The sequence below is a fragment of the Magnolia sinica genome, chromosome 6, assembly GCF_029962835.1.
Source record: "Magnolia sinica isolate HGM2019 chromosome 6, MsV1, whole genome shotgun sequence".
NCBI classification, from domain to species: domain Eukaryota; kingdom Viridiplantae; phylum Streptophyta; class Magnoliopsida; order Magnoliales; family Magnoliaceae; genus Magnolia; species Magnolia sinica.
Genome location: NC_080578.1, coordinates 103706232 through 103727012, shown reverse-complemented (window position 1 = coordinate 103727012; position 20781 = coordinate 103706232). Strand labels below are relative to the sequence as shown.

The 20781-nt window shown below is 39.8% G+C and overlaps 2 protein-coding genes across 29 annotated transcripts in view; one reads left to right on the top strand and one right to left on the bottom strand.

Moving 5' to 3' along the window:
- The window catches only part of LOC131249375 (uncharacterized), a 164210-nt gene that overhangs the window by 97133 nt on the left and 46296 nt on the right, over positions 1 to 20781 (bottom strand). Inside the window, exons 1-10 of one of the 14 annotated variants that reach the window (XR_009172824.1) lie at positions 15077 to 15852; positions 14945 to 14992; positions 14583 to 14652; positions 13686 to 13752; positions 12224 to 13436; positions 11596 to 11796; positions 11059 to 11122; positions 10772 to 10894; positions 10602 to 10667; positions 10244 to 10477 (exon numbers count right to left, since the gene is read on the bottom strand). The exons of 1 other annotated variant lie outside the window; for it this stretch is intronic. Coding sequence is in view for 2 of the 13 variants with exons in the window: in XM_058250120.1 (XP_058106103.1) it covers positions 11786 to 11796; positions 12304 to 12338; positions 14583 to 14652; positions 14945 to 14992; positions 15077 to 15126 (214 nt within the window). In the remaining 11 variants the exon portion in view is untranslated. 12 more of the 14 variants (XR_009172822.1, XR_009172817.1, XR_009172818.1 and 9 more) reach the window with 12 other exon arrangements.
- The window catches only part of LOC131249373 (disease resistance protein At4g27190-like), a 161543-nt gene that overhangs the window by 95677 nt on the left and 45085 nt on the right, over positions 1 to 20781 (top strand). For 4 of the 15 annotated variants that reach the window (XM_058250103.1, XM_058250100.1, XM_058250109.1 and 1 more), the window contains exon 3: positions 7066 to 7210. The exons of the other annotated variants lie outside the window; for them this stretch is intronic. In XM_058250103.1, coding sequence (XP_058106086.1) covers position 7066 — 1 coding nt within the window. In that variant the 3' untranslated portion in view covers positions 7067 to 7210. Of the gene's footprint in view, positions 1 to 7065; positions 7211 to 20781 lie in introns of those variants that run through there. 15 annotated transcript variants of the gene reach the window in all.

Sequence of the window (20781 nt, the reverse complement as noted above, 5' to 3'; positions counted from 1 at the left end):
CAACACTATGATATACGGGCTACCTGGTTTGGAGGAAGTAAGCATGATGCATTTGAAGGAAAACGTGGACGGAGCTACTTTCAGTGAGGCTGTGAACATGAAACGCCTGAGATCTTTACGTATCAGTGTGTCCAATCTTAATGGCTTCATCGCACATGATATGTTCCATCGATGGTTTTTGGGCTTGACAAGTTTCCATGTTGAGGTTAACTGGACACCTTTCCGGCCTATTTCTAATAAGCAGATAAACATTGGTGAATGTGACAAATTCCCCTGCGGGATTGAGGGGTTGATAAAACATGCATTCTCTTTATACTTGTATAAAGGCAAAGGTTTAACAAGTCTTTCCAAGTTCCAAGGCGATTTAAAGAGCTTAAGACATCTTGAAGTCTCTGACTGCAGTGGAGTGGAATGCATTATAGACTGGGGAGAGGTTGAAGATGATGCATTCCAATGTTTACAGTGGTTGGATCTCCAAAGTTTGCCAAACTTGAAGAAGGTATTCGATGGTGGAGTGCCTCCTCCGCTGAACACAAGCCTGCAAAACCTCAGAATTATAAGGGTTATCCATTGTGAAAAGTTAAGGAGTCTCTTCTCTTCTAGTATGGTAGAGCAACTACATCAGTTAAAGGAGCTTGACATATCGTATTGTTTCCAAATGAAAGAGATTATAGAAGGAGACAAGCTGCCCCATAATTCATTCCCAAAATTACGCATCCTAAAGTTGGATGCCTTACTAGATCTAGAAAGCATTTGTAGCCAGCGATTTATGTTTATATCTTTGGAAGAGATCCATGTAAGACGGTGTTGTACGTTGAAAATGTTGGAAGCGGTGATGGATTTGTGCAAATCCAAAACCGTATGAGCATCGTCTGAGCTAGCTTTGCTAGCTGTGAGATTGGATTTCCTTTCTAAAATTAGATTCCTAGCTGTGTGATCTTTCTAGCTGTTGAGATTTTTTTTCTAAGTTTACTCTGCTAGCTAAGAGAAGATATACAGTAGATTTTTTCTAGATTTTTTTCTTTCTCTAGCTGCCCCTGGGATGTATCTGGACAGGGATAGATTAGTCTTTTCACGTAACAAGAAAAGCCTATAACAGCACCGTGTATTCATCTCCGTTTGAATACGATTCTAACACAGCAGCATATCACTGTTTCTTTTTTTAAAGTTTATTTTCTGTTTTGAGGTGGCTGCAGCCACTCGTCAGCAAAGGATTGGGTTTACGACCCAACAAAGTGGTATCAAAGCCGACGATCCTTGGGCCTCATCAGCAAGAGGCAGATCCTGCACTCCCGGTTTTCAAAAAAAATCAGCTTTTTTCAAAAGAAATCAGATTCCAGCCGCAGGTCTTCAAAAAAAACTGTTTTGAAAAAAAATCAGATTGCAGCCGCAGTTTTTCAGAAAAAAATCTGTTTTTAAAAAAAATCAGATTGTAGCGGCAGTTTTTTTTTTTTTCAAAAAAAAAATCAGATTGCTGTTTTTTTTTCAAAACAATCAGATAGCAAAAGGCCAAGGATTTGTCCACAACTCGACTGTTTCAGCAAAGATGGCAAGCACCATCCAGCCGCAGGTTCCTAAGTTGTCAAAGGACAACTATGAAAAATGGTGCATCCAAATGAAGGCGTTGTTCGGGTCGCAAGAACTATGGGAGATCGTCACCGATGGGTATGAAGAACCCACTATGGAAGAAGAAGCTGCCTTCACCAACGAAGAAAAGACTGCTCTCAAAAATCAAAGGAAGAGAGACAATAAGGCTTTGTTTCTCCTCTATCAAGGCTTGGATGAATCCACCTTCGAAAAGATTGCCGAAGCAACATCAAGCAAGCAAGCATGGGATACCCTTGGCACCATCTTCAAGGGTGTAGATCGAGTGAAGCGGGTTCGCCTTCAAACATTGAGAGCCGAGTTCGAAGCAACTCACATGAAGGAAGGTGAGAATGTTACTGATTATTTTTCGCGTTTGCTTGTAACTGTCAATAATTTGAAAAGAAATGGTGAAAAGATTGAAGATGTCCGAGTTATTGAAAAGATACTTCGATCCCTCACAACCAAGTTTGAGCATGTGGTTGTGGCGATCGAAGAATCAAAAGATATTGAGAAACTCTCCATTGAGGAGTTGATGGGATCGTTGCAAGTTCATGAGCAACGAATGCAGAAGAATGCCAGTTCCATGCCGATGGAACAAGCTTTGGAGTCAAGATTGACTCTTAATGATAGCAATAGTGGACGTGGAAGTTCACAACGTGGTGGACGGTTTGCTAACAATCGCGCAAGAGGCAGAGGGCGCGGATACCAACAAAGTCATGCCCAAAACCAACAGAAAAATACCAATTTCCATGGAAGAGGAAATGGTAGAGGTAGATCTATGCGTGGACGGGGAAGTACAAAGAACATCCAATGCTATAATTGCAACAAGCTTGGCCACTATGCATCTGATTGTTGGAGCAAGCCGATGAATCAAGACGAGCGATCCAACTATGCCGAAGCATCAGGACATGAACAAGAAAGCTCCACACTTCTCCTTGCATAAGAGAAAGGTAGTGATCAGCAGGACGTATGGTATCTCGACACGGGTGCAAGTAATCACATGTGCGGCGACAAGAAACTCTTTGTGGAACTCACAGAAGGAGTTCATGGCGATGTAACGTTTGGAGACTCATCAAAAACACCTGTGAAAGGTAAAGGTAAAAATCAAAATCTTTCAAAAGAATGGTGTTCCAAACTACATCTTTAATGTGTATTACGTGCCCAACATGAAAAGTAATATACTGAGTCTCGGACAACTCCTCGAAAAAGGGTATGTCATAAACATGGAGAACTCTTCTCTTTCCATAAGAGATATGCATGGACGTTTGATTGTGAAAGTCCAGATGGCGAAGAATCGTATGTTTCTGCACCATATAAACACAACGCCCGAGAAGTGTTTTTATGGAAAAGCAAGGAATGATTATTGGATGTGGCATCTTCGCTTTGGCCATCTAAATTTCAGTGGCCTGAAACTTCTATCATCATCAAGCATGGTGCATGGTTTGCCTATCATTAAAGCTCTAGAACAAGTTTATGAGGCATGCACACTTGGGAAACAACAAAGGAACTCCTTTCCGAGTGGAGTATCCCGAAGAGTAAGAGAACCATTACAGTTGGTTCACACTGACATCAGTGGACCATTGGAGCCAATCTCTCTTAGAGGTAATAAATACTTTATTACCTTCATTGACGATTTCAGTAGAAAATTGTGGGTGTATGTAATTAAAGAGAAGTCTGCTGCTTTTACTATTTTTAAAAATTTTAAGGCCCTTGTTGAAAAAGAAAGTGGTCTTAAAATCAAAACTCTCCGATCTGACAGAGGTGGGGAGTACACCTCAAATGTTTTTCGAGAATATTGCAGGGAACATGGCATTAAGCAACAACACACTGCAGCGTACACGCCACAACAAAATGGAATTGCGGAACGAAAAAACCGCACCATCCTCGATATGACGAGGACCATGCTGAAGGAGAAAAGTCTGCCAAAGAATTTCTGGGCAGAGGCAGTTGCATGTACTGCCTATCTGCTCAATAGGTGTCCAACCAAGAGTGTCAGATTCCAGACACCGCAAGAAGCATGGAGTGGATACAAGCCGAGCGTGGCGCACCTTAAGATCTTTGGGTGTGTCGCCTACGCTCAAGTTCCAGAAGCGAGAAGAAAAAAGCTTGATGATCGTGGCGAGAAGTGCATCTTCATCGGCTACAGTGAAGAGTCAAAGGCATACAAGCTCTACAACCCACTAACCAATAAGCTGGTGGTAAGTAGAGATGTAGTATTCTGCGAGGAAGAATCTTGGAAGTGGAACCAGGAAGATTCGGCCAAAGAAAGTCAGGTTGAGGCAGAAGTATATGAAGAAGAGAGGCATATGAATAAGGAGCAGACACCCACATCACCCCCTTCGGATCTCAGAAGTCCAGGAGTACGCTCCATATCTCCTGAAAGTACTTCATCAAATCAGAATTCATCCAGCACATCTTCATCTGATTCTCCTTCATCCTTGGCTCCTATTAAAATGAGAAGCCTCAACGACATCTATGCAGAAACTGAGGAAGTAAATTTACTCTGCCTGTATGCGGACCATGAGCCTCTCACATTTGAGGAGGCTGTGAATGAAGAATGTTGGAGAAAGGCTATGGAAGAAGAGATTCATGCCATCGAGAAGAATCAAACATGGGTGTTGACCTCACTCCCCAAAAGCCAGAAGACCATTGGTCTCAAATGGGTGTATAAAATCAAGCGGAATGCCGATGGTAAGATCGAACGATATAAAGCAAGGCTCGTAACAAAAGGTTACAAACAGAAATATGGGGTAGACTATGAAGAAGTTTTTGCCCCAGTTGCTCGCCTTGACACTGTAAGAATGATAATCTCCTTCGGCTCATCACGGTTGGATGATTTACCAACCTGGATATAAAATCTGCATTCCTAAATGGGGTATTCGAAGAAAAAGTATACGTTGACCAGCTTGAAGGCTTTGTCATGCAAGGGGAGGAACACAAGGTGTATCAGCTGAAGAAAGCCCTGTATGGGTTGAAGCAAGCTCCCCGTGCTTGGAATGCACGGATCGACGGTTATCTTCAAGAGAATAGTTTCGTCAAATGTCCGTATGAGCATGCCGTCTACACAAAGAAGAATGCCCATGGTAATATGCTTATCGCTTGTTTATATGTTGATGATCTGTTGTTCACTGGGAACAACCAGGCAATGTTTGAAGAATTCAAGCAGGCTATGTTCAAAGAGTTCGAAATGATTGATGGTGGATTGATGTCTTTCTTCTTGGGCATTGAAGTGAAGCAACAACTCGGCGGCATTTACGTATCTCAGAAGAAGTACACAAAGGTACTTCTTGAGAAGTTTCAGATAGTCGATTGTAAAGCCGTAAATACACCTGTAACAACAGGCCTGAAGCTCACAAGAGATAGAGAAGGAAAAAACGTCGACTCAACCCTATTTAAGAGCCTAATCGGAAGCTTAAGGTACCTCACAATCACTAGGCCAGATATAGTCTATAGTGTTGGGCTTCTAAGCCAGTATATGGAAGCCCCAAAAGAGTCACACTGGCTAGCTGCAAAACGAGTATTGATGTATATCAAAGGGACTATTGAATTCGGTTTCTTTTATCCGTACAATGATGATGCGATGTTGTATGGATACTCTGATAGTGATTGGGGTGGTGATCAAGATGAAAGAAAAAGCACCACAAGCTATGTTTTCTATCTTGGGTCGACAGCATTCACATGAAATTCGAAGAAGCAGAGTGTGGTCGCCCTATCCACATGTGAAGCAGAGTACATGGCAGCATCGTCCACCGTCTGTGAAGGAATTTGGTTGAGAAACCTGCTAAAGGAGCTGAAGCATCCGCAGGAAGAATCCACAGTCATATATGTGGATAACAAGTCGGCAATCGAGCTAGCTAAAAATCCGGTGCAGCATGGAAGAAGCAAACACATTGATACCCGGTACCATTTTCTGAGAGATCATGTGAAGCAAAAAACGATGAAATTAGAGTATTGTCATACTACGGAACAGGTGGCGGATATTTTCACAAAGGCATTGCCGATAGATGCATTCAAACGACTAAGAACGATGCTCGGAATGAAGCCGGTTTTGGTTTGAAGGGGAGTGTTGGAAGCGGTGATGGATTTGTGCAAATCCAAAACCGTATGAGCATCGTCTGAGCTAGCTTTGCTAGCTGTGAGATTGGATTTCCTTTCTAAAATTAGATTCCTAGCTGTGTGATCTTTCTAGCTGTTGAGATTTTTTTTCTAAGTTTACTCTGCTAGCTAAGAGAAGATATACAGTAGATTTTTTCTAGATTTTTTTCTTTCTCTAGCTGCCCCTGGGATGTATCTGGACAGGGATAGATTAGTCTTTTCACGTAACAAGAAAAGCCTATAACAGCACCGTGTATTCATCTCCGTTTGAATACGATTCTAACACAGCAGCATATCACTGTTTCTTTTTTTAAAGTTTATTTTCTGTTTTGAGGTGGCTGCAGCCACTCGTCAGCAAAGGATTGGGTTTACGACCCAACAGAAAAAGCTCCCTCTCTTCAGCACAAGCATCCATGAAATAAAAGGAAATATAGAAGGCGAGAGAGAATGGTGGGAAGGATTAGAGTGGGAAGACGAGAAGGCCAAGTCTGTCTACACCAGAATTTACAAGGCTAGTTGATTTGCAAATGAAGAACCTTCCTCTCTCCTTGATGTAGAAAAAAGGTTACGTAGATATCTTTCATTATCTCAAGTTTTACTTTACGACTAAATTTTTTTTTTGAAAAGCTCTCGATACTTTCAGCCATGCATGGAAATTGATAATTGGATTCAATCTTTATAATGGTAACGGATCGGCTACTCCCCCTGCCGCTAGCACGGTGGCTGATGGTCGGTGCTTTGTGGGCCCCTTCATGATGTATGTGTTTCATCCATTCCGTTCATACAATTTTACAGATCAGTTTTAGTGCTTCATCCCAAAAATTAGAGGGATATAAATCTCAGGTGGACCACACCATAGGAAACAAAATGATTGGATATCCACCATTAAAATCTTCCTAAGGCCCACTTTACTGTTTATTTGACATCCAATCTGTTTATTAGGTCATAAAGGCCCAGATGAAGGTAAAAAACAAAGATCAGATTGATTCAAAACTTTTATGTCCCCCAAAAGGTTTTTAATGGTCTATGCTTATTCAACACTGTTTCCTGTAATGTGGTCCACTTGAGATTTTTATATATCCAATTTTTTGTCCCATGCCATAAAATGATCTTAAAAACTAGATGGACGGCATGGATGAAACACATACATCATGGTAGGTCCCACAGAGCACCGACCATCAGCCATTGGCTGGTGGCAGGGGGAGTAGCCAATCCGTTCCCCTTTGTAATAGCGCGATATTTTCAAAATCTTAGAATATTTTAATTTTTTTTTCAGTTGTATCTTAAAATTTATTACTATAAAGAAATTTCTTTTGTGCTCATACATTTAAAAGTTTGAAATTATTTATTATTTATTATACATTTTTTTTTTTTTCCTTGCAGAGAGATTTGCTGGATAATATCGCGCGGAGAGCATGAAGCTCCAAAGTCTCCCGAGATATTCCCATGTCAAGAAATTGTTCGGTTATTACTGTATGAATTATTGCCTTTACAAGCAATCGTGGACGTGGATTGCGTGGTGTCGCAATCTCAGTGGTTTGATGACATGGCAAACTTCTGTGAGAGTTACCATGATATATATGTATTATATCCACACTGTCCATTCATTTTTTGAGATCTTTTAGGGAATGAACCAAAACATCAGACACATCCAAATAATTAAGTGAGACCACACCATTTTCTTAGGGCCAAAGAAGTTTTCTATCAAGCTGATATCTGTATTTTCCATTGACCTTATGAGAAGTTTTGGATGTGTGACCTTATGAGAAGTTTTGGATGAAAAATTAATATCATGGTGGACCCTAGGAAGATTTCAATGGTAGATATCATTGTCCTACTGCTTCTGTGGTGTAATTCACTTGGGCTTTGGATCTACCTCATTTTCGTGCTCATGCCCTAAAATGATCTCTAGAAATACATAGACGGTGTGGATGTAATACATACATTATTTTGGGTCCTCAGAACATTGCCACGTAACACGTTAGGGAGGTACCCATTCAGTCTCCGGCAATGGTAACCTTCGAACGTGTAGAAGCAGTTCTATGAGCTCACTGTGTCTTCTATATTTATTTTGAAGCACTTATTGTTGTATTAATTACTGCTTTGGAAGGCTTTGTCACTCTCTTTTTTATTTTATTGGTGAGATTAATGGGTTTTTTTTTGGCTATTACGTTGTCACTAACTATTTCTTTCCTTCTATAACCGCACACTCCTTTATTTGCTGGTTTTGGAAGGATTCGGTTTTAGCCCAACGGTTGAAGATGTTTATTTCTCATATAAGCTTGATCCAAAACTTGTGTATACCTCCAACAAGTTTTCAACACTAGGCGTTCAATTCCCACTTATTCCTATAATGTGGTTTACTTGATCTTTGGATATGCTCAATTTTGGGGTCATGCCGTGAAATGAGCTTGAAAAATGAATGTATAGCATATAAAACACATACATCACCATGGCCCAACAGACTTTACTCAAAACTCTCCTTCACGCCCAGAGTAAATTAGTTCTCCATTGACTTTACTCAACCCCCTAAGTGGGACCCATCGTGATGTTTGTGAGAATTCACGGAGATGTTGTGAGAAATCACCTGGTCTATCCATTTTGCCAGCTCATGTTAGGACATGACCTCAAAATGAGGTAAATCCAAAACTCAAGTGGACCCCATGAGAGGAAATAATAGGACTGAATGCCCATCGTTCAAACATTCATCGGAGCCACGGAAGTTTTGGATCAGGCAAATATATTTTTTTCTAGTTCATGTCAGTGGGGAGTGACCTTATGGACGGTTTAGAATGCATATAAACATCAATAGACCCTAGGAGGGTTTCAATGGTAGGCACCTTCGGCTCCTCTCTCTCTCTCTCTCTCTCTCTCTCAGGCATTTCCTACTCCAATATTCCCCCTCATATGGCCCACTTGGGTCTTGGATCTGCCCCATTTTTGGGCTTATGTCCTAAAATGAGCTATTAAAAGGATGATGAACAAGACTTTAGAAAACAATATCTTGCCATTGATAAATATGAAAACACAGTTATGGATCACTCAATAAGTGTAAGTGGATATAGCTGGCTATTGCATTGTGCGGTGCACATAATAAGCCCACCAGATGAACCATTCTAAACACGGCTGGAGATTTTGGTAGCGGTGACTGTTTATGCACACCACCACGACCGTTTATGCACACCATGAACTCATTGAGGTCCACAGTATTTTATGTATAAATCCATTCCACCCATCAGCTGAGAACCATTAACCCTCAATGACCAGCCCGGGCTTATTTGATTTTTCAATTCATTGGTAAATACCCTGTAAACGGGTAATAATTATTTCATTTGGTATTTACGCCACTCTTTCTGATGCTTGATTTGACTAACTATGATGCAAAAACTGAGAATGCTGCAAAATATGTGTCCCGCCGTGATGCATGTTGCTTATCCACACCATTCATCCATTATGGCAGCTGAATTTATGGCATGAGCCTAAAAATGAGGCATATCCAAAGCTCAAGTGGACCACACCATGGGAAAATTAAAAACCTCTTAGGCCCACTTGAGTGTTGGATCTGCCTCATTTTTCAACTCATGCCTCAAAATATTATGGTAAAACATATGGACAGAATGGATATATAATATACATCACTTTAGGGTCCACAAATTTAAACTAGCTCTTTTAAATCGGTTTCCAAGGCAGGAATTCCTATGAATTTTCAAACCGGGTGTAATGGTAATAATTACCCATTTACAGGGTATTTCCACAAGCTTTGAAAAATCAAACGGGCCCTAAAAGTTTTGATGGGCTACAAAAATGGAAAAAAAAAATAAAATAAAAAATGTACATATACTTGTTTGTTTGTTCCTGCAACCTTATGAGATTTCCCAAACCATATGCATGCAAAAGGGAGCCCATTTACACACCAAGCATCACTACAAGAAAACTGGCCTTCACTGGCGGGCGGTCAGGTAACAGCCGGTAAAGCCTGCATCGGTAAAGGCTTTACCGGCAGTCAGCTTCCTTTACCGACGGTTATGCTGGCTGCCACTTCATGTGGTATTTACTGGCGATTGTGTTGGCCACCGCTTCATGTGGGATTTACCGGCAGTTCATATGCCTTTCTGGCGGTACGTTGTGGTATTCGAATTTTATAATGCCAGTTTTATAATGCCTACGGATGGATGGACCTTATCATTGACCCTTTTCGTCAAGGCCCACCTGATTTCACATTCCTCTTAGGAAGCGGATGGTGCCAAGTGATTGTTTTCCTATAAAAACATTCATGCCTATTTGGCCCCTTGACATGCAACCCAACACTCCAACCTTCATGTGTATTTATTGGAACCATAAGGTACACAACCTTCATCCAGAGACATTACAGGCCTTCTGGATTTCCCAAAGTGGAGCCCTTTGTTTGGTAATCCAGACCATTTGTCTGTTGCATCCAACTTTGGATGGATTGTGCCCCAAAAATCTCCTTGACAGTTCATCTTAGCCATTCATTTGATGCCACTGAGTAAAAGGTCAGCATTAGGCATGCCACCTTATGTGCTGATGTGGCACACGAATGTGCAAGCCAAAAAAAAATGGTTGTTGCATTGGTAGGATGGGCTATGGCTTACAAAGCAACTTATAAGCAAGTAGATGGAGGCTTCTTTGTTCGATGTTGTAGCCATTTCCCTTCTCTACTCTACTAGAGCTGCCGCAAATAATATTTACAATAATAAATTGAATAGTTTCAAAAAATAAATAAATAAATAAATAAAATCCATCGATCTAGCTCCCATTCATCCATGCCTAAAACCTGCTAAACAAAACAGCAAAAAGAAATTAATTGCTATTAGAGTTAGAGATTGGAATTCAACTCAATATTGCAACAAAATACACATTAAAGCTACAAGTTCAGTACAAATGAGTCAGATACATACACATTAAGAAGTTTATAGCTTTTTTGGAATGGCAGTGTATCGGACAAGCTGTTGTTTCCAAGAAACCTAAAAATCGCGATGATGAAATACATACATCAAAGAGAATTATGCAAAGAAAATTAGATTCAAGAAAGGCGGTTTGATTCTTACAAGTAAACAAGTGAACTTACCATGCCATGGCTTTGTAGGTGGAAATGCTATTGACTAGAAAGCCTGCAAATCACCTTGCGTGAAGATGTATGACAATGTACTGGTGTACCATGTGTTGAATGTGAAAATATGGCTGGACTCACCTGATAACAACCGTCAAACATTGCACGGAGAATGCCCTTTTTTCACCATATAAATTTTGGGACTTTCTAGTAGGCAAATTATAATTCCAACATTTCTATCTAAAGCCCCAAAGAATGAGAGCATATAGACTACCAAATTGATTCAGTCAAGAATGATTTACAACCTTCAACTAGAAACGTAACATCTGACAGTGTAGGATTGTTTATGTATTGTCCACCCAAATACACCTGCAACAAGAATTGCGTTTCAGCATGGACACGTAAAATCCGAACAAAAAACAAGACCTTTAAATTCAAAATCGATTCCCAAATATTCCTACATTAGGAAAAACTTTTTCAAACAGATTAATACAAAATGCAGACAGGATATTGGAGAGAGCGGATAAGACAGTGCATGCATTTTTAAGAACAAAGCAAGTGACTTTCCTTAAAACATTTATTGGCAAGTAGAAGAAAACCAGAAAGTTTGCTCTATATGGCTAATAACTAATTGTACACATGGCAAAAAAATGTAGTAAAAGGAAAATCAAGCATTCATAGCACATGGAAATGTTTAACATGCGCATAATCAAGAAATCAACCAAACAAATATATACAGGAGACCTCAGGGGTTTCCCAACTTCATATCTATGTCAATATCACCTCTTAAACTGAAATACTTTACTAGATAAGTATCAACATATAAGGGAAAAAGAACAAACCTTGTATATTTCCCTCGTACTTGGGACACCAAAAGTTTCAGTTGAACGTGCTATGTAAATTTCATACATGTTCATTTTTTCATTTTCAGGGACAGCCTTCATAGCTTGCTCATAGACTTTCATTGCACGCTTTGCAAGCCCATAATCTTCTTCCAGCTTCACATATTGTAGGTACATTGGTTTAACATCTTCAGCAGGTGTCTGATAATAGAAAGGTAAAGAAAAACCACGTGCCGGTTAGCAACATGATGATTTCTAATAAAAGAAAGAAAAATAAAAGCAAAGCAGTCAATGTGAAATACCCAAGAAACTACAGACTATTCATCTTAATAATAGTAGTAGCAGTCGTAGCCTTGCGCAGCTAAGTGGAGTTGGCTCTTGCAATTCATGTTTTGTCAATCAAGATTCAAGTAAATATGATCTCTATTATGTAAATGCATGAATTTCAAATAGATTTTGGCCAAATAAGCCCAACTAAATCAGTTCACTGATGGAAGGGTCAGCATTATCCACTGAGGAGACTTTTTGGTCTATCCACTGAAGGAAACACGCTAACTATATAGACAAGTAAAAGAACCACAGATCATTATCAATGAAATGAATTCACAAACTGAATAAGTAGAAACACCTATGTTTGGGACTGCCCAAACATCCATACTTCAAGAAAGCATGAACCATTTTTTGCTGCCTTAATTATCCGAAGCTTACCTTTTAAAAGATGCTTGGTGCTTGTGGACCCACGTCTACTGTCACGAGACAAAAAGAATTCATTTGAAAAGATTAGCCTCATTTACTTTTAGTAAATGCATGAGCGGAACATAATTTTGATGGAATGATTAGAGACATACTTTTAGTAAAAAAGTCATATGCTGCCAGAGTATCAAATAACTCCCTACATACGTAATGGGCGTCTCTTAACAGTATACACAGGTATTCAACAATGACAAGTGGGGCCCATAGCCCAGTAATATGTACCATTTATCTATTGATTACCATCATTACAATTACCAAAAATCAATTATCAGCCTTATCATGGTCATGTCAATAGTTATACATGCTACATCAGGCAGTTAAAATAGAAGATACAGGGACAAATTTATGAATGGGCCATTCAATGGAATGATTACAAGCATAAAGACCTACATACAAATTTTTCCACAAAGGCTAATATGGATATTCATATACAAACTGTAGAATCCACAAATATTAGTAGCAGCACTGGTAAAAATTTAACTATGATCTTAAGCTGAAACATTTCATTAGAAATTTATGTGAAAAGAAATATAGAATCTTGGTGAAGACAAAGAAGCCCCTGGGTGATTCCCAAAACCATGTTGAATCGCTTTCCCACGTTAATGCACCATGCCCATAAAGGTCGAGGGTGTGAACAACCTAACCTATCCATTAGTCCTGATCTTTTATCAGTTGAAAGCAAAACCACATTGAAAGCAAGTCCAATACTAATTCCAAGCATGAGCATCGATTGGAAAAGCAACACCAAGTCCTCTGACATAACTGCTCAAACAGAGGCTAGGACCTGAGCACTTGCATTAGACAGCTAAACAAATATCTCCAGCCTGAAATTTGGATTGAAACATCTGCCATCTATTTTTTATGGTCTTGAGAAAGCAAGGCAAATCATCTGTATAATGCTTTTTGGCTACAAAAACTGACAGGAAGTAGCACCAGACAAGGAAAATTTTCAGGTAGAGATTGAATCCAGGAAGTGAACATTATAAAAAGAAAAAGAAAAAAAAAAAAAACATCATTGCATACAAAGTACAAAGAAGTCTGTTCTACACACCATGTTAATCAATCATCTTGTGATAAAGGAAAAAGTCCTAATTTAACAAAAACACTAGCATTAGAACTCTGTTCTAATTGTAGTACAAGGACTCCAAGACATTCTAAAATCATCAAACTATCCAATCGCGAGACTTCCATGTACAGCTCTATGGCTTCTAGATGCCATGAATTAATGTGTAGTCTCAAACATATCCCACCATGAGTAATATATTTCTAAAATTGGCCAAGAAGACCAGTAATACACATATTATTTACATGGACAGGATGGGAAGGAGATTGCTCACAACAATAATTTTCTTTGGAAGAATCACACAAAAAGGAAATCAGTGACGCCAACCAATATATCCACACCTAAAGTCAGTGAAGATCTGTTAGCAAAGTTCAAACATATCAATGTGTTGATGTATTACTGCAATGATTCACATTAATATTTTCATTTGCTAAATATTTATGAGTTGTTAGCAAAGTGAAGCTGTGATCAAAATATTTTTAAATCGTGCATGTCTAAAGATTTATTTGGGATATTGAACCTATCAAAGTTGTTTTCAAATTTTATTTTTATTTTTATTTTTATTAAAACAAGTTTTTCTAAAAAGGTGGTTAGCATGTGGATCAACTCAGCGAAAGTTAGCATCATTTTCACCATGGTAGCTCACATGTACGCACACGTTCAAATGCGCATGCATGTAATGAATGAACAACCAAGGGTCATATTCATTATACAAGTGTGGCCTACCTAACAAGTGGACCAACCTCATTTTCGAGAAGGGCTGCATGATGGGGCTATTGCAATACATTCTCAATTGAATATAATACATTCTGATGCTTTAAAAACACCCATTAAAATAAATAAAAATAATAATTTAAAGAAAAAAGAATCTGCAAACCAAATATGATTTGGGTGGGGCTCATAAGGAGGGTTCAGCCAAGGACTTAACCCATGGATGTGAGGCCTGGGCTATGAGATAAAGGGATTAATTCACCATGCTCTATCAATCCAATCAGATCAAGAAGAAGAAGACAATGAATCAATTGGAAATATGATGAAGCACCTACCATCATATTCACACGTTTATGTCAATATGATGAAAGAAAAATTGAAGAAGATAATCAGTTGAAAACTCTTGTGAAATTTTTCAATGTTTTTGAAGAAGAAGATAATGCAGTTCTTCAACAAGTACCTGAAGATGTGAAGCAGTTGCTGCAGCTCTGAGTCACCTAGAAATAAAGCTTGCCTTCTTACCATTTCCGCTGCACAGAACAGATAATTGTATTAAGATCTAAATCATTAGAGAACATAAGCAAGAGAAATGGCTCAGCTGAAAGTGTAGATAGGTTCCCCAATTTGGCACATCCAAACACAACTAAATTAGCTTGTAGATGCTTAGTTTGGCTACATTGCAGTTGGCTGCACTACTGAACTAGATTGTGATAGTACAATGGAGAGAAAACTATTAGCAAATATCTGAAAGTATCATCTCTGGTTGCCAAAACAAAACAAAAACAAAAACAAAAACAAAAACCTAGATTAAAATGGCGTTACCTGATACTGAGCTATAACCTTTTCCTGAGAATCTACATACATATGAACCTGCATAAAGCAAGCAACAAGAAACATTCTACATAAATGCATTTGTACATAATTGCTCTTTAGTTTCTTATGAAAAAGACTAACCTTTCTCAGGGAATCTGTCATCTCTGCCTTGCGTTGATGGAGAAAATAACCTTGAAATACATAATTTAGTTAATAGGAAATTTTTCGCACGACCTAAAATTGTAATATATAATTAAAAATATAAAATTTTTCTTTATCTGGTTTGAGATAAAGAAAAATAGTATATCCAGAAAATAATCTGCAAAATATACAAAGAATTGACAATCATATCTTCAAATCGGCCCCTCATCTTCCAAAATTAGTAAATGGTAGCCTCTGACATTTAACACCCAAAACATGTAGCAAACAGCCCAAAATTCAGCGCAAGTTTCACCCCATGGTAGGCAATGGGCCTACATCACTCTGTTGAGCTGGCAGGATTGTTTCTCCCAAAATCAAAATCCAGAACAATGCTTGTTGCACCTGACACACCCTATATATTGGTTGAGGTAGAAAACACAAAACTGGTATTCATGTGGTCCTGTTTTCTTGCCACCCATATGGTGCAGCAAAATGAACTGCCAGCCATTCAGCCAAAAATCATTTCCACCTGCAACTTGGGGTGTATGTCCAAACGCACCCTTATAGTAATGGTAGAACTGCAGCTAGAATTGCTATATCTCTGAACTATTAAGAAAATTAAGAAAATGCCTTAACCTCATGACATAAATTCTACCGTAAAAGATGAGGCTAAAACAAATGGCTTCAATGGAAATAAGTAACTTCACCAGAATGTAACTCAGTTTGACTTGTATTCCTAAGACTGTTGTTGTATCATTACATTGATATATATATATATATATATATATATATAGTGAGAGAGAGAGAGAGAGAGAGAGAGAGAAGGGGCCAAAACAGGACTAGGCGGATTCGGCCAGTCATGGTGTTGGAGGGGCTGATGGGTATCGTGAATCAGGGCTGATGGGAATGGTTGGCCTGAGGGTCTAGCTGCTGGATGGTGAGTGGTAAGATGGGGATGGGAGGGCCGATGGCGATGACTGGGCTGAATGGGTAGATGGGTAGGACTAGGACTCTGGTTAGGAGCTGTTGAAGAGGGGATGGGAGGAAATCAATCCAGCTGGTCCTGCTGTGGACGGTGCCACTGGAAAAGGTGAGGATTGGTTGATGGGGGTGGGTGTGCTGGGTAGACTGGGTGGTTTGCTGATGAGGGAAGAGTAGACTAAAGAGGATGAGGGGGCTGGTCATGATGGATATATGGAAAGGCTTGCTGAAACGGCCTTGGGCACTGATTTGGGCTTAAGGTGTACCTGTCCCCATTGGGCTGTAGCTGAGCAGCAGGTAAGGTGGTCGATTGGGATTGTGGGATGTCTAATGTCGTCGAATCTTGGTCTGAATCATGGTTGTTACAACACACACATTTAGACGCTAAGCAGATCCCGACTTTCTGGATGGCAAAGTCAACTGGCATAGCATTGTGCATCACTTTCCAAATGAAGATGGCTAGATTGGGGGCAGTAGCTTGTTCCATGCCCAAGGAGCCCAAGGCTGCTTGGGCCTGGCTGATCTGATAGCGTTCCAGGCTGACTTCGTAGTAAACTTGCCAGAGGGATTGAGATTCCAGATGAGTTTGTCTATCCTGCGAAAGGGGAAAATCCCGCTGCCTAAAATGGATTGGCTTGTAGCTGGGGTGAGCATCTCTTTGATAAGCGAAAGGTTCGAGGAGCCAGAAAGCCCCCAAAGGTCTTGAAGTTGAGCTTCCCTGAGAGGGGCTAGGGGCAGGGGAGATGTAGCACCAATCAGAAGACCGTCCCAATTGTGAGTCCAATTTTTGATTTTTCCTTCCCCAACCATCCATCTAGAGTTGTGGATGCAAAAGAGGAGGTTGGATCTAATGTCTTTCCAGATGTTGGATCCTACCGGTCTACTGTGGTTGGGGCTAAGAAAAAAGTTGGGTAGATACTTGGCTGAGTACAGTTTAGCCCAAAGAGATCTCCCAATGATAAGCCTCCAGGCCATTTTACAGTGGAAGGCCTGCATAATATCAACCAAGCGCCTAATACCTAACCCTCCCTCAGCCAGAGGGATGCAGATATTGCTCCATTTGGTCCAATGATGTCTCTTTCCAATTTCCGGGTTTCCCCAAAAGAAAGCCACCAGAATCTTCTCAATATGATGACAGGCTTTTTTCGGGATGTTTATGGCTGATAGGAGATGAATGGGAATGTAGCCGAGGACGTTCTTGATGAGAACTAGTTTGGCTACCTGGTTAAGAAGCTTGGCTTTCCAACCTGCAATTTTGAGCTTGATCTTATGGATGAGGGGGAGAAGATGCTGATATCTAACTCTCCCTTTGAGTAACAGAGCTCCGAGATATGTTAGAGGGAATGACGATTGTTAGAAGCCTGTGATGATGGATATTTGTCTAGCCCTACTAGGCGTGGCTCTTTTGGGAAGAATAGAGTAACTCTTGGACGGATTAACTCTCTGACCGAATCCCATCTCATAGGACTGGATGAAGGAGGTTGTTCCTAGGAAGCTTGTACGGAAGGCACGATCCTGATAGGAAGAGGCATTGGAGCCCTCAGTTATGGACCTTCGCAGCGATGATGAAAATGGCTGGGGAGAGCAGGTCTCCTTGGCGAAGACCCCTAGATGATTGGAAGAAACCAAATTGTCTTCCGTTGATGATGATGGAGAACCAGCAGCCTTCCCAACATTGTTGGACCAATCTAATCCAATCCAGAATGAAGCCAAATCAGAGTAAGACTTCCTTAATGAAGTTCCATTCCGTCTTGTCATAGGCCTTCTCCATGTCAAGGTTGATAATGATGTTCCCACCATGGGATTTCCGATTATGTCAAAAGCCATTTCCGAGGCTATGGAGATGCTCTCAGCAATAGATCGGTCCTTTACAAACACTCTTTGTTCTTTTGAAATAATGGATGGAAGGAGTTTAGATAGCCTGGAAGCTATAATTTTGGAAAAGATCTTCTAAATGCAGTTGCATAGGCTTATGGGCCTATAGTCTGCAAAGGTGGTTGCGTTAGTCTTTTTAGGAATGAGAAAAATTGATGAGCTTGGAAAGGCCCTAGGAATCGGCCCTCCCTTAAAAAATTCGCAGGCAACTCCATGAATATCGTCCTTGATTATGTCCCAGCAAGAGGTGTAAAAACCTCCAGAAAACTCATCTGGTCTTGGCGCACTATCAGGTGGAATGGCTTTCAAAACCAGGTGCATCCGAGAACTTCTAACCCCATCTCCAACCATCCACAATCGCTTTCAAAATTCTCCAAGCCCTATATGGAATAGAGAGAAGGGTGAACTGCCCTCCCTCCAGCACCCCATATTATCATGAATTATCACAGGCTATTTTCTTCATATCCAAACCTCCCTTGCCATTTACAAGGCACAATTCATAATCTTTAGATTTTATACTTTTGCCCTCAATGTCTTGAGATTTGCAAACCTTTTTCCATCCCACGGGAAGATATTTCTTCCTTGGTTCCCTCCCTTTCCAGAGGAATTCTAAGGTCTTTCAAGATGCTGATGATATTATCGATATCACTAGCCCAGCAATACCAATAACACTGGCAGTATCGGAAAATCCAGGTATTGGTGATATGTCGCCGATATATCACATAGTATCACGAATGTATCACAATATTTTTTACTGTATAAATTCTAGATGTCGCTTGTATCGCTAATGTATCAGCGATATTATCGATAATATCACCAATGTATTGATATCAACAAAAATCTATATTTTAAAAATAACGTTTCGATTTTTTTATGGGTGCATGGTTGTATAATGAATGCATGGATGGATGGATCAGGGATGTATGCATGGATCGTGCATGTGTCAATTGTATGTACGAATGTATGCATGCGTGTTTGTATGGATGCATGCATGCATGGATGGATGGGTGGATATACCAACTTCCCCATGTTTCCCCAATGTTTTCTTGAGTCAATGATACATGCTTTTAGGCTCCATTGAAGGGAAATTTATTAAGTACACATCTTTTTTGCTATTATTTGATTCCTAAGGGCCGGTTTGGTTCAGTGTAAATACTGCTAAAACAGTGGGAAAATATAATTACTTTTGCTCACTGTTTGGAAATAGTGGGAATTGCACCTTGGAAATTGAGCAAAATTCAACTTTGTTTCCAAGCCAAAACTCAATGGGCCCCACCATCATGTATGCTTTATATCCACGCTGTCCTCCATTTTTTTTCCAGATCATTTTTGGGCATGAGTCAAAAATGGGGCAGATTTGAAGGTCAAGCAGACCATACCACAGAAAATAGTAGGTTCAAAGGGCGTCATTATTTCCATTGATACCTGTGGTGTGATCCACTTGAGCTTTGGACATGCCCCATCTTTGGGCTTACGCACTAAAATGACCTGGCAAAATGAATGGATGGCATGAATCTAACACATACATCATGGTGGAGACCACATAGTTTTGCCAGGTAGATAGTATTGATGTTACCTATCAACATCTTACAATGAGGAAATTTCCAAATAAAAAATTATTACTTATTTACAGGTAATTACTTGTAATTTCCACAAATCAAGCAGGCCCTAAATATGCAAATATGTGTATTTTATCATTTGTTGAAGTATCATTGAGCAATTCTACAATTTTCCCCATGTTTCCCTGAGTCAGCATTATATGCTTTTTTTTTTTTTTTTGAAGGACCAGAATTTAATAGAAAAAGAAAACAACAAAACAAAGAAGCAAAAATGGACAATGCAAAGCTCAAACTACAACCAGCAAAAACCCCTGAAAAGGAAGGGGACTAAATCCTTGTCCAATCTGACAGCAACGAAATGATAGAGATGGCACGCCTGTACATGCTCTTCATCAAATACCAAATCTATCTCATGCTCTTCATCAAATAGGCAAATAGTTCATTTAGCAATGCTACAGAACCCTTCATCGCAACTACGGGCTCTCAAATTTGAATCCAATCCCATCAAATTTATACTCTTATAATGTATGCATTGATCAACTCAAACAAATCCACCACCATAGAGATGGCACGCCTGTACATCAATCTAAACAGTTTGAAATGTGGCTCCAGTCAGGATGTTCATAATCCAATGAAATGTAACAGAAGATTCTTATCATTCAGTTCTGCCCGGTGATTTTGGACCTCGGACCTTTTTTTCTCTACAAAGACCAGTAGATGGTCACCTATCAGGCTGTGAGGATTTGAGAAATCGATGTTTTTTCTAGGACCATCCCCATCCATTGCAGGACCCATGATTTGGAATGTCACCTATACAGTGGATAAGTACATGAGCACAATCCACTCTATTCTTCTTCTTCTTCTTTTTTTTTTTGGAAAGGCTACTATATTCTGCTATATAATCACATTATTACACTAAAAAAATAAAAAATAAAAAAATCCAGCAGTAGCAGTGTTATTTTAAGGGCCTGTTTGGATGCCTGTAACTTTTCTAAAATGTAAGTAAGTCACAGGTGACTTTGTTACAGTTGGCGTTTGGGGGAGGAAAGTCACAGGTGACTTTCTCTCAACCTGTAACTAAGTTACAGGAGAAAGAGCCGAAAATCTTACAGGCGCTGGAGTCGTTTTTCAAGTCACCTGTAACTAAGTTACAGGTAACTGTTGAAAATTTTGAAATGAAAATCGTTGGGAAGAATCGCACCTGCATCCGTTTCCCTCTCTCAAGTCTCCTTCTCCCTCTCTCAGTCTACTTCTCCCTCTCCCATCGAGCTTCCGCAAGGTACGAACCCC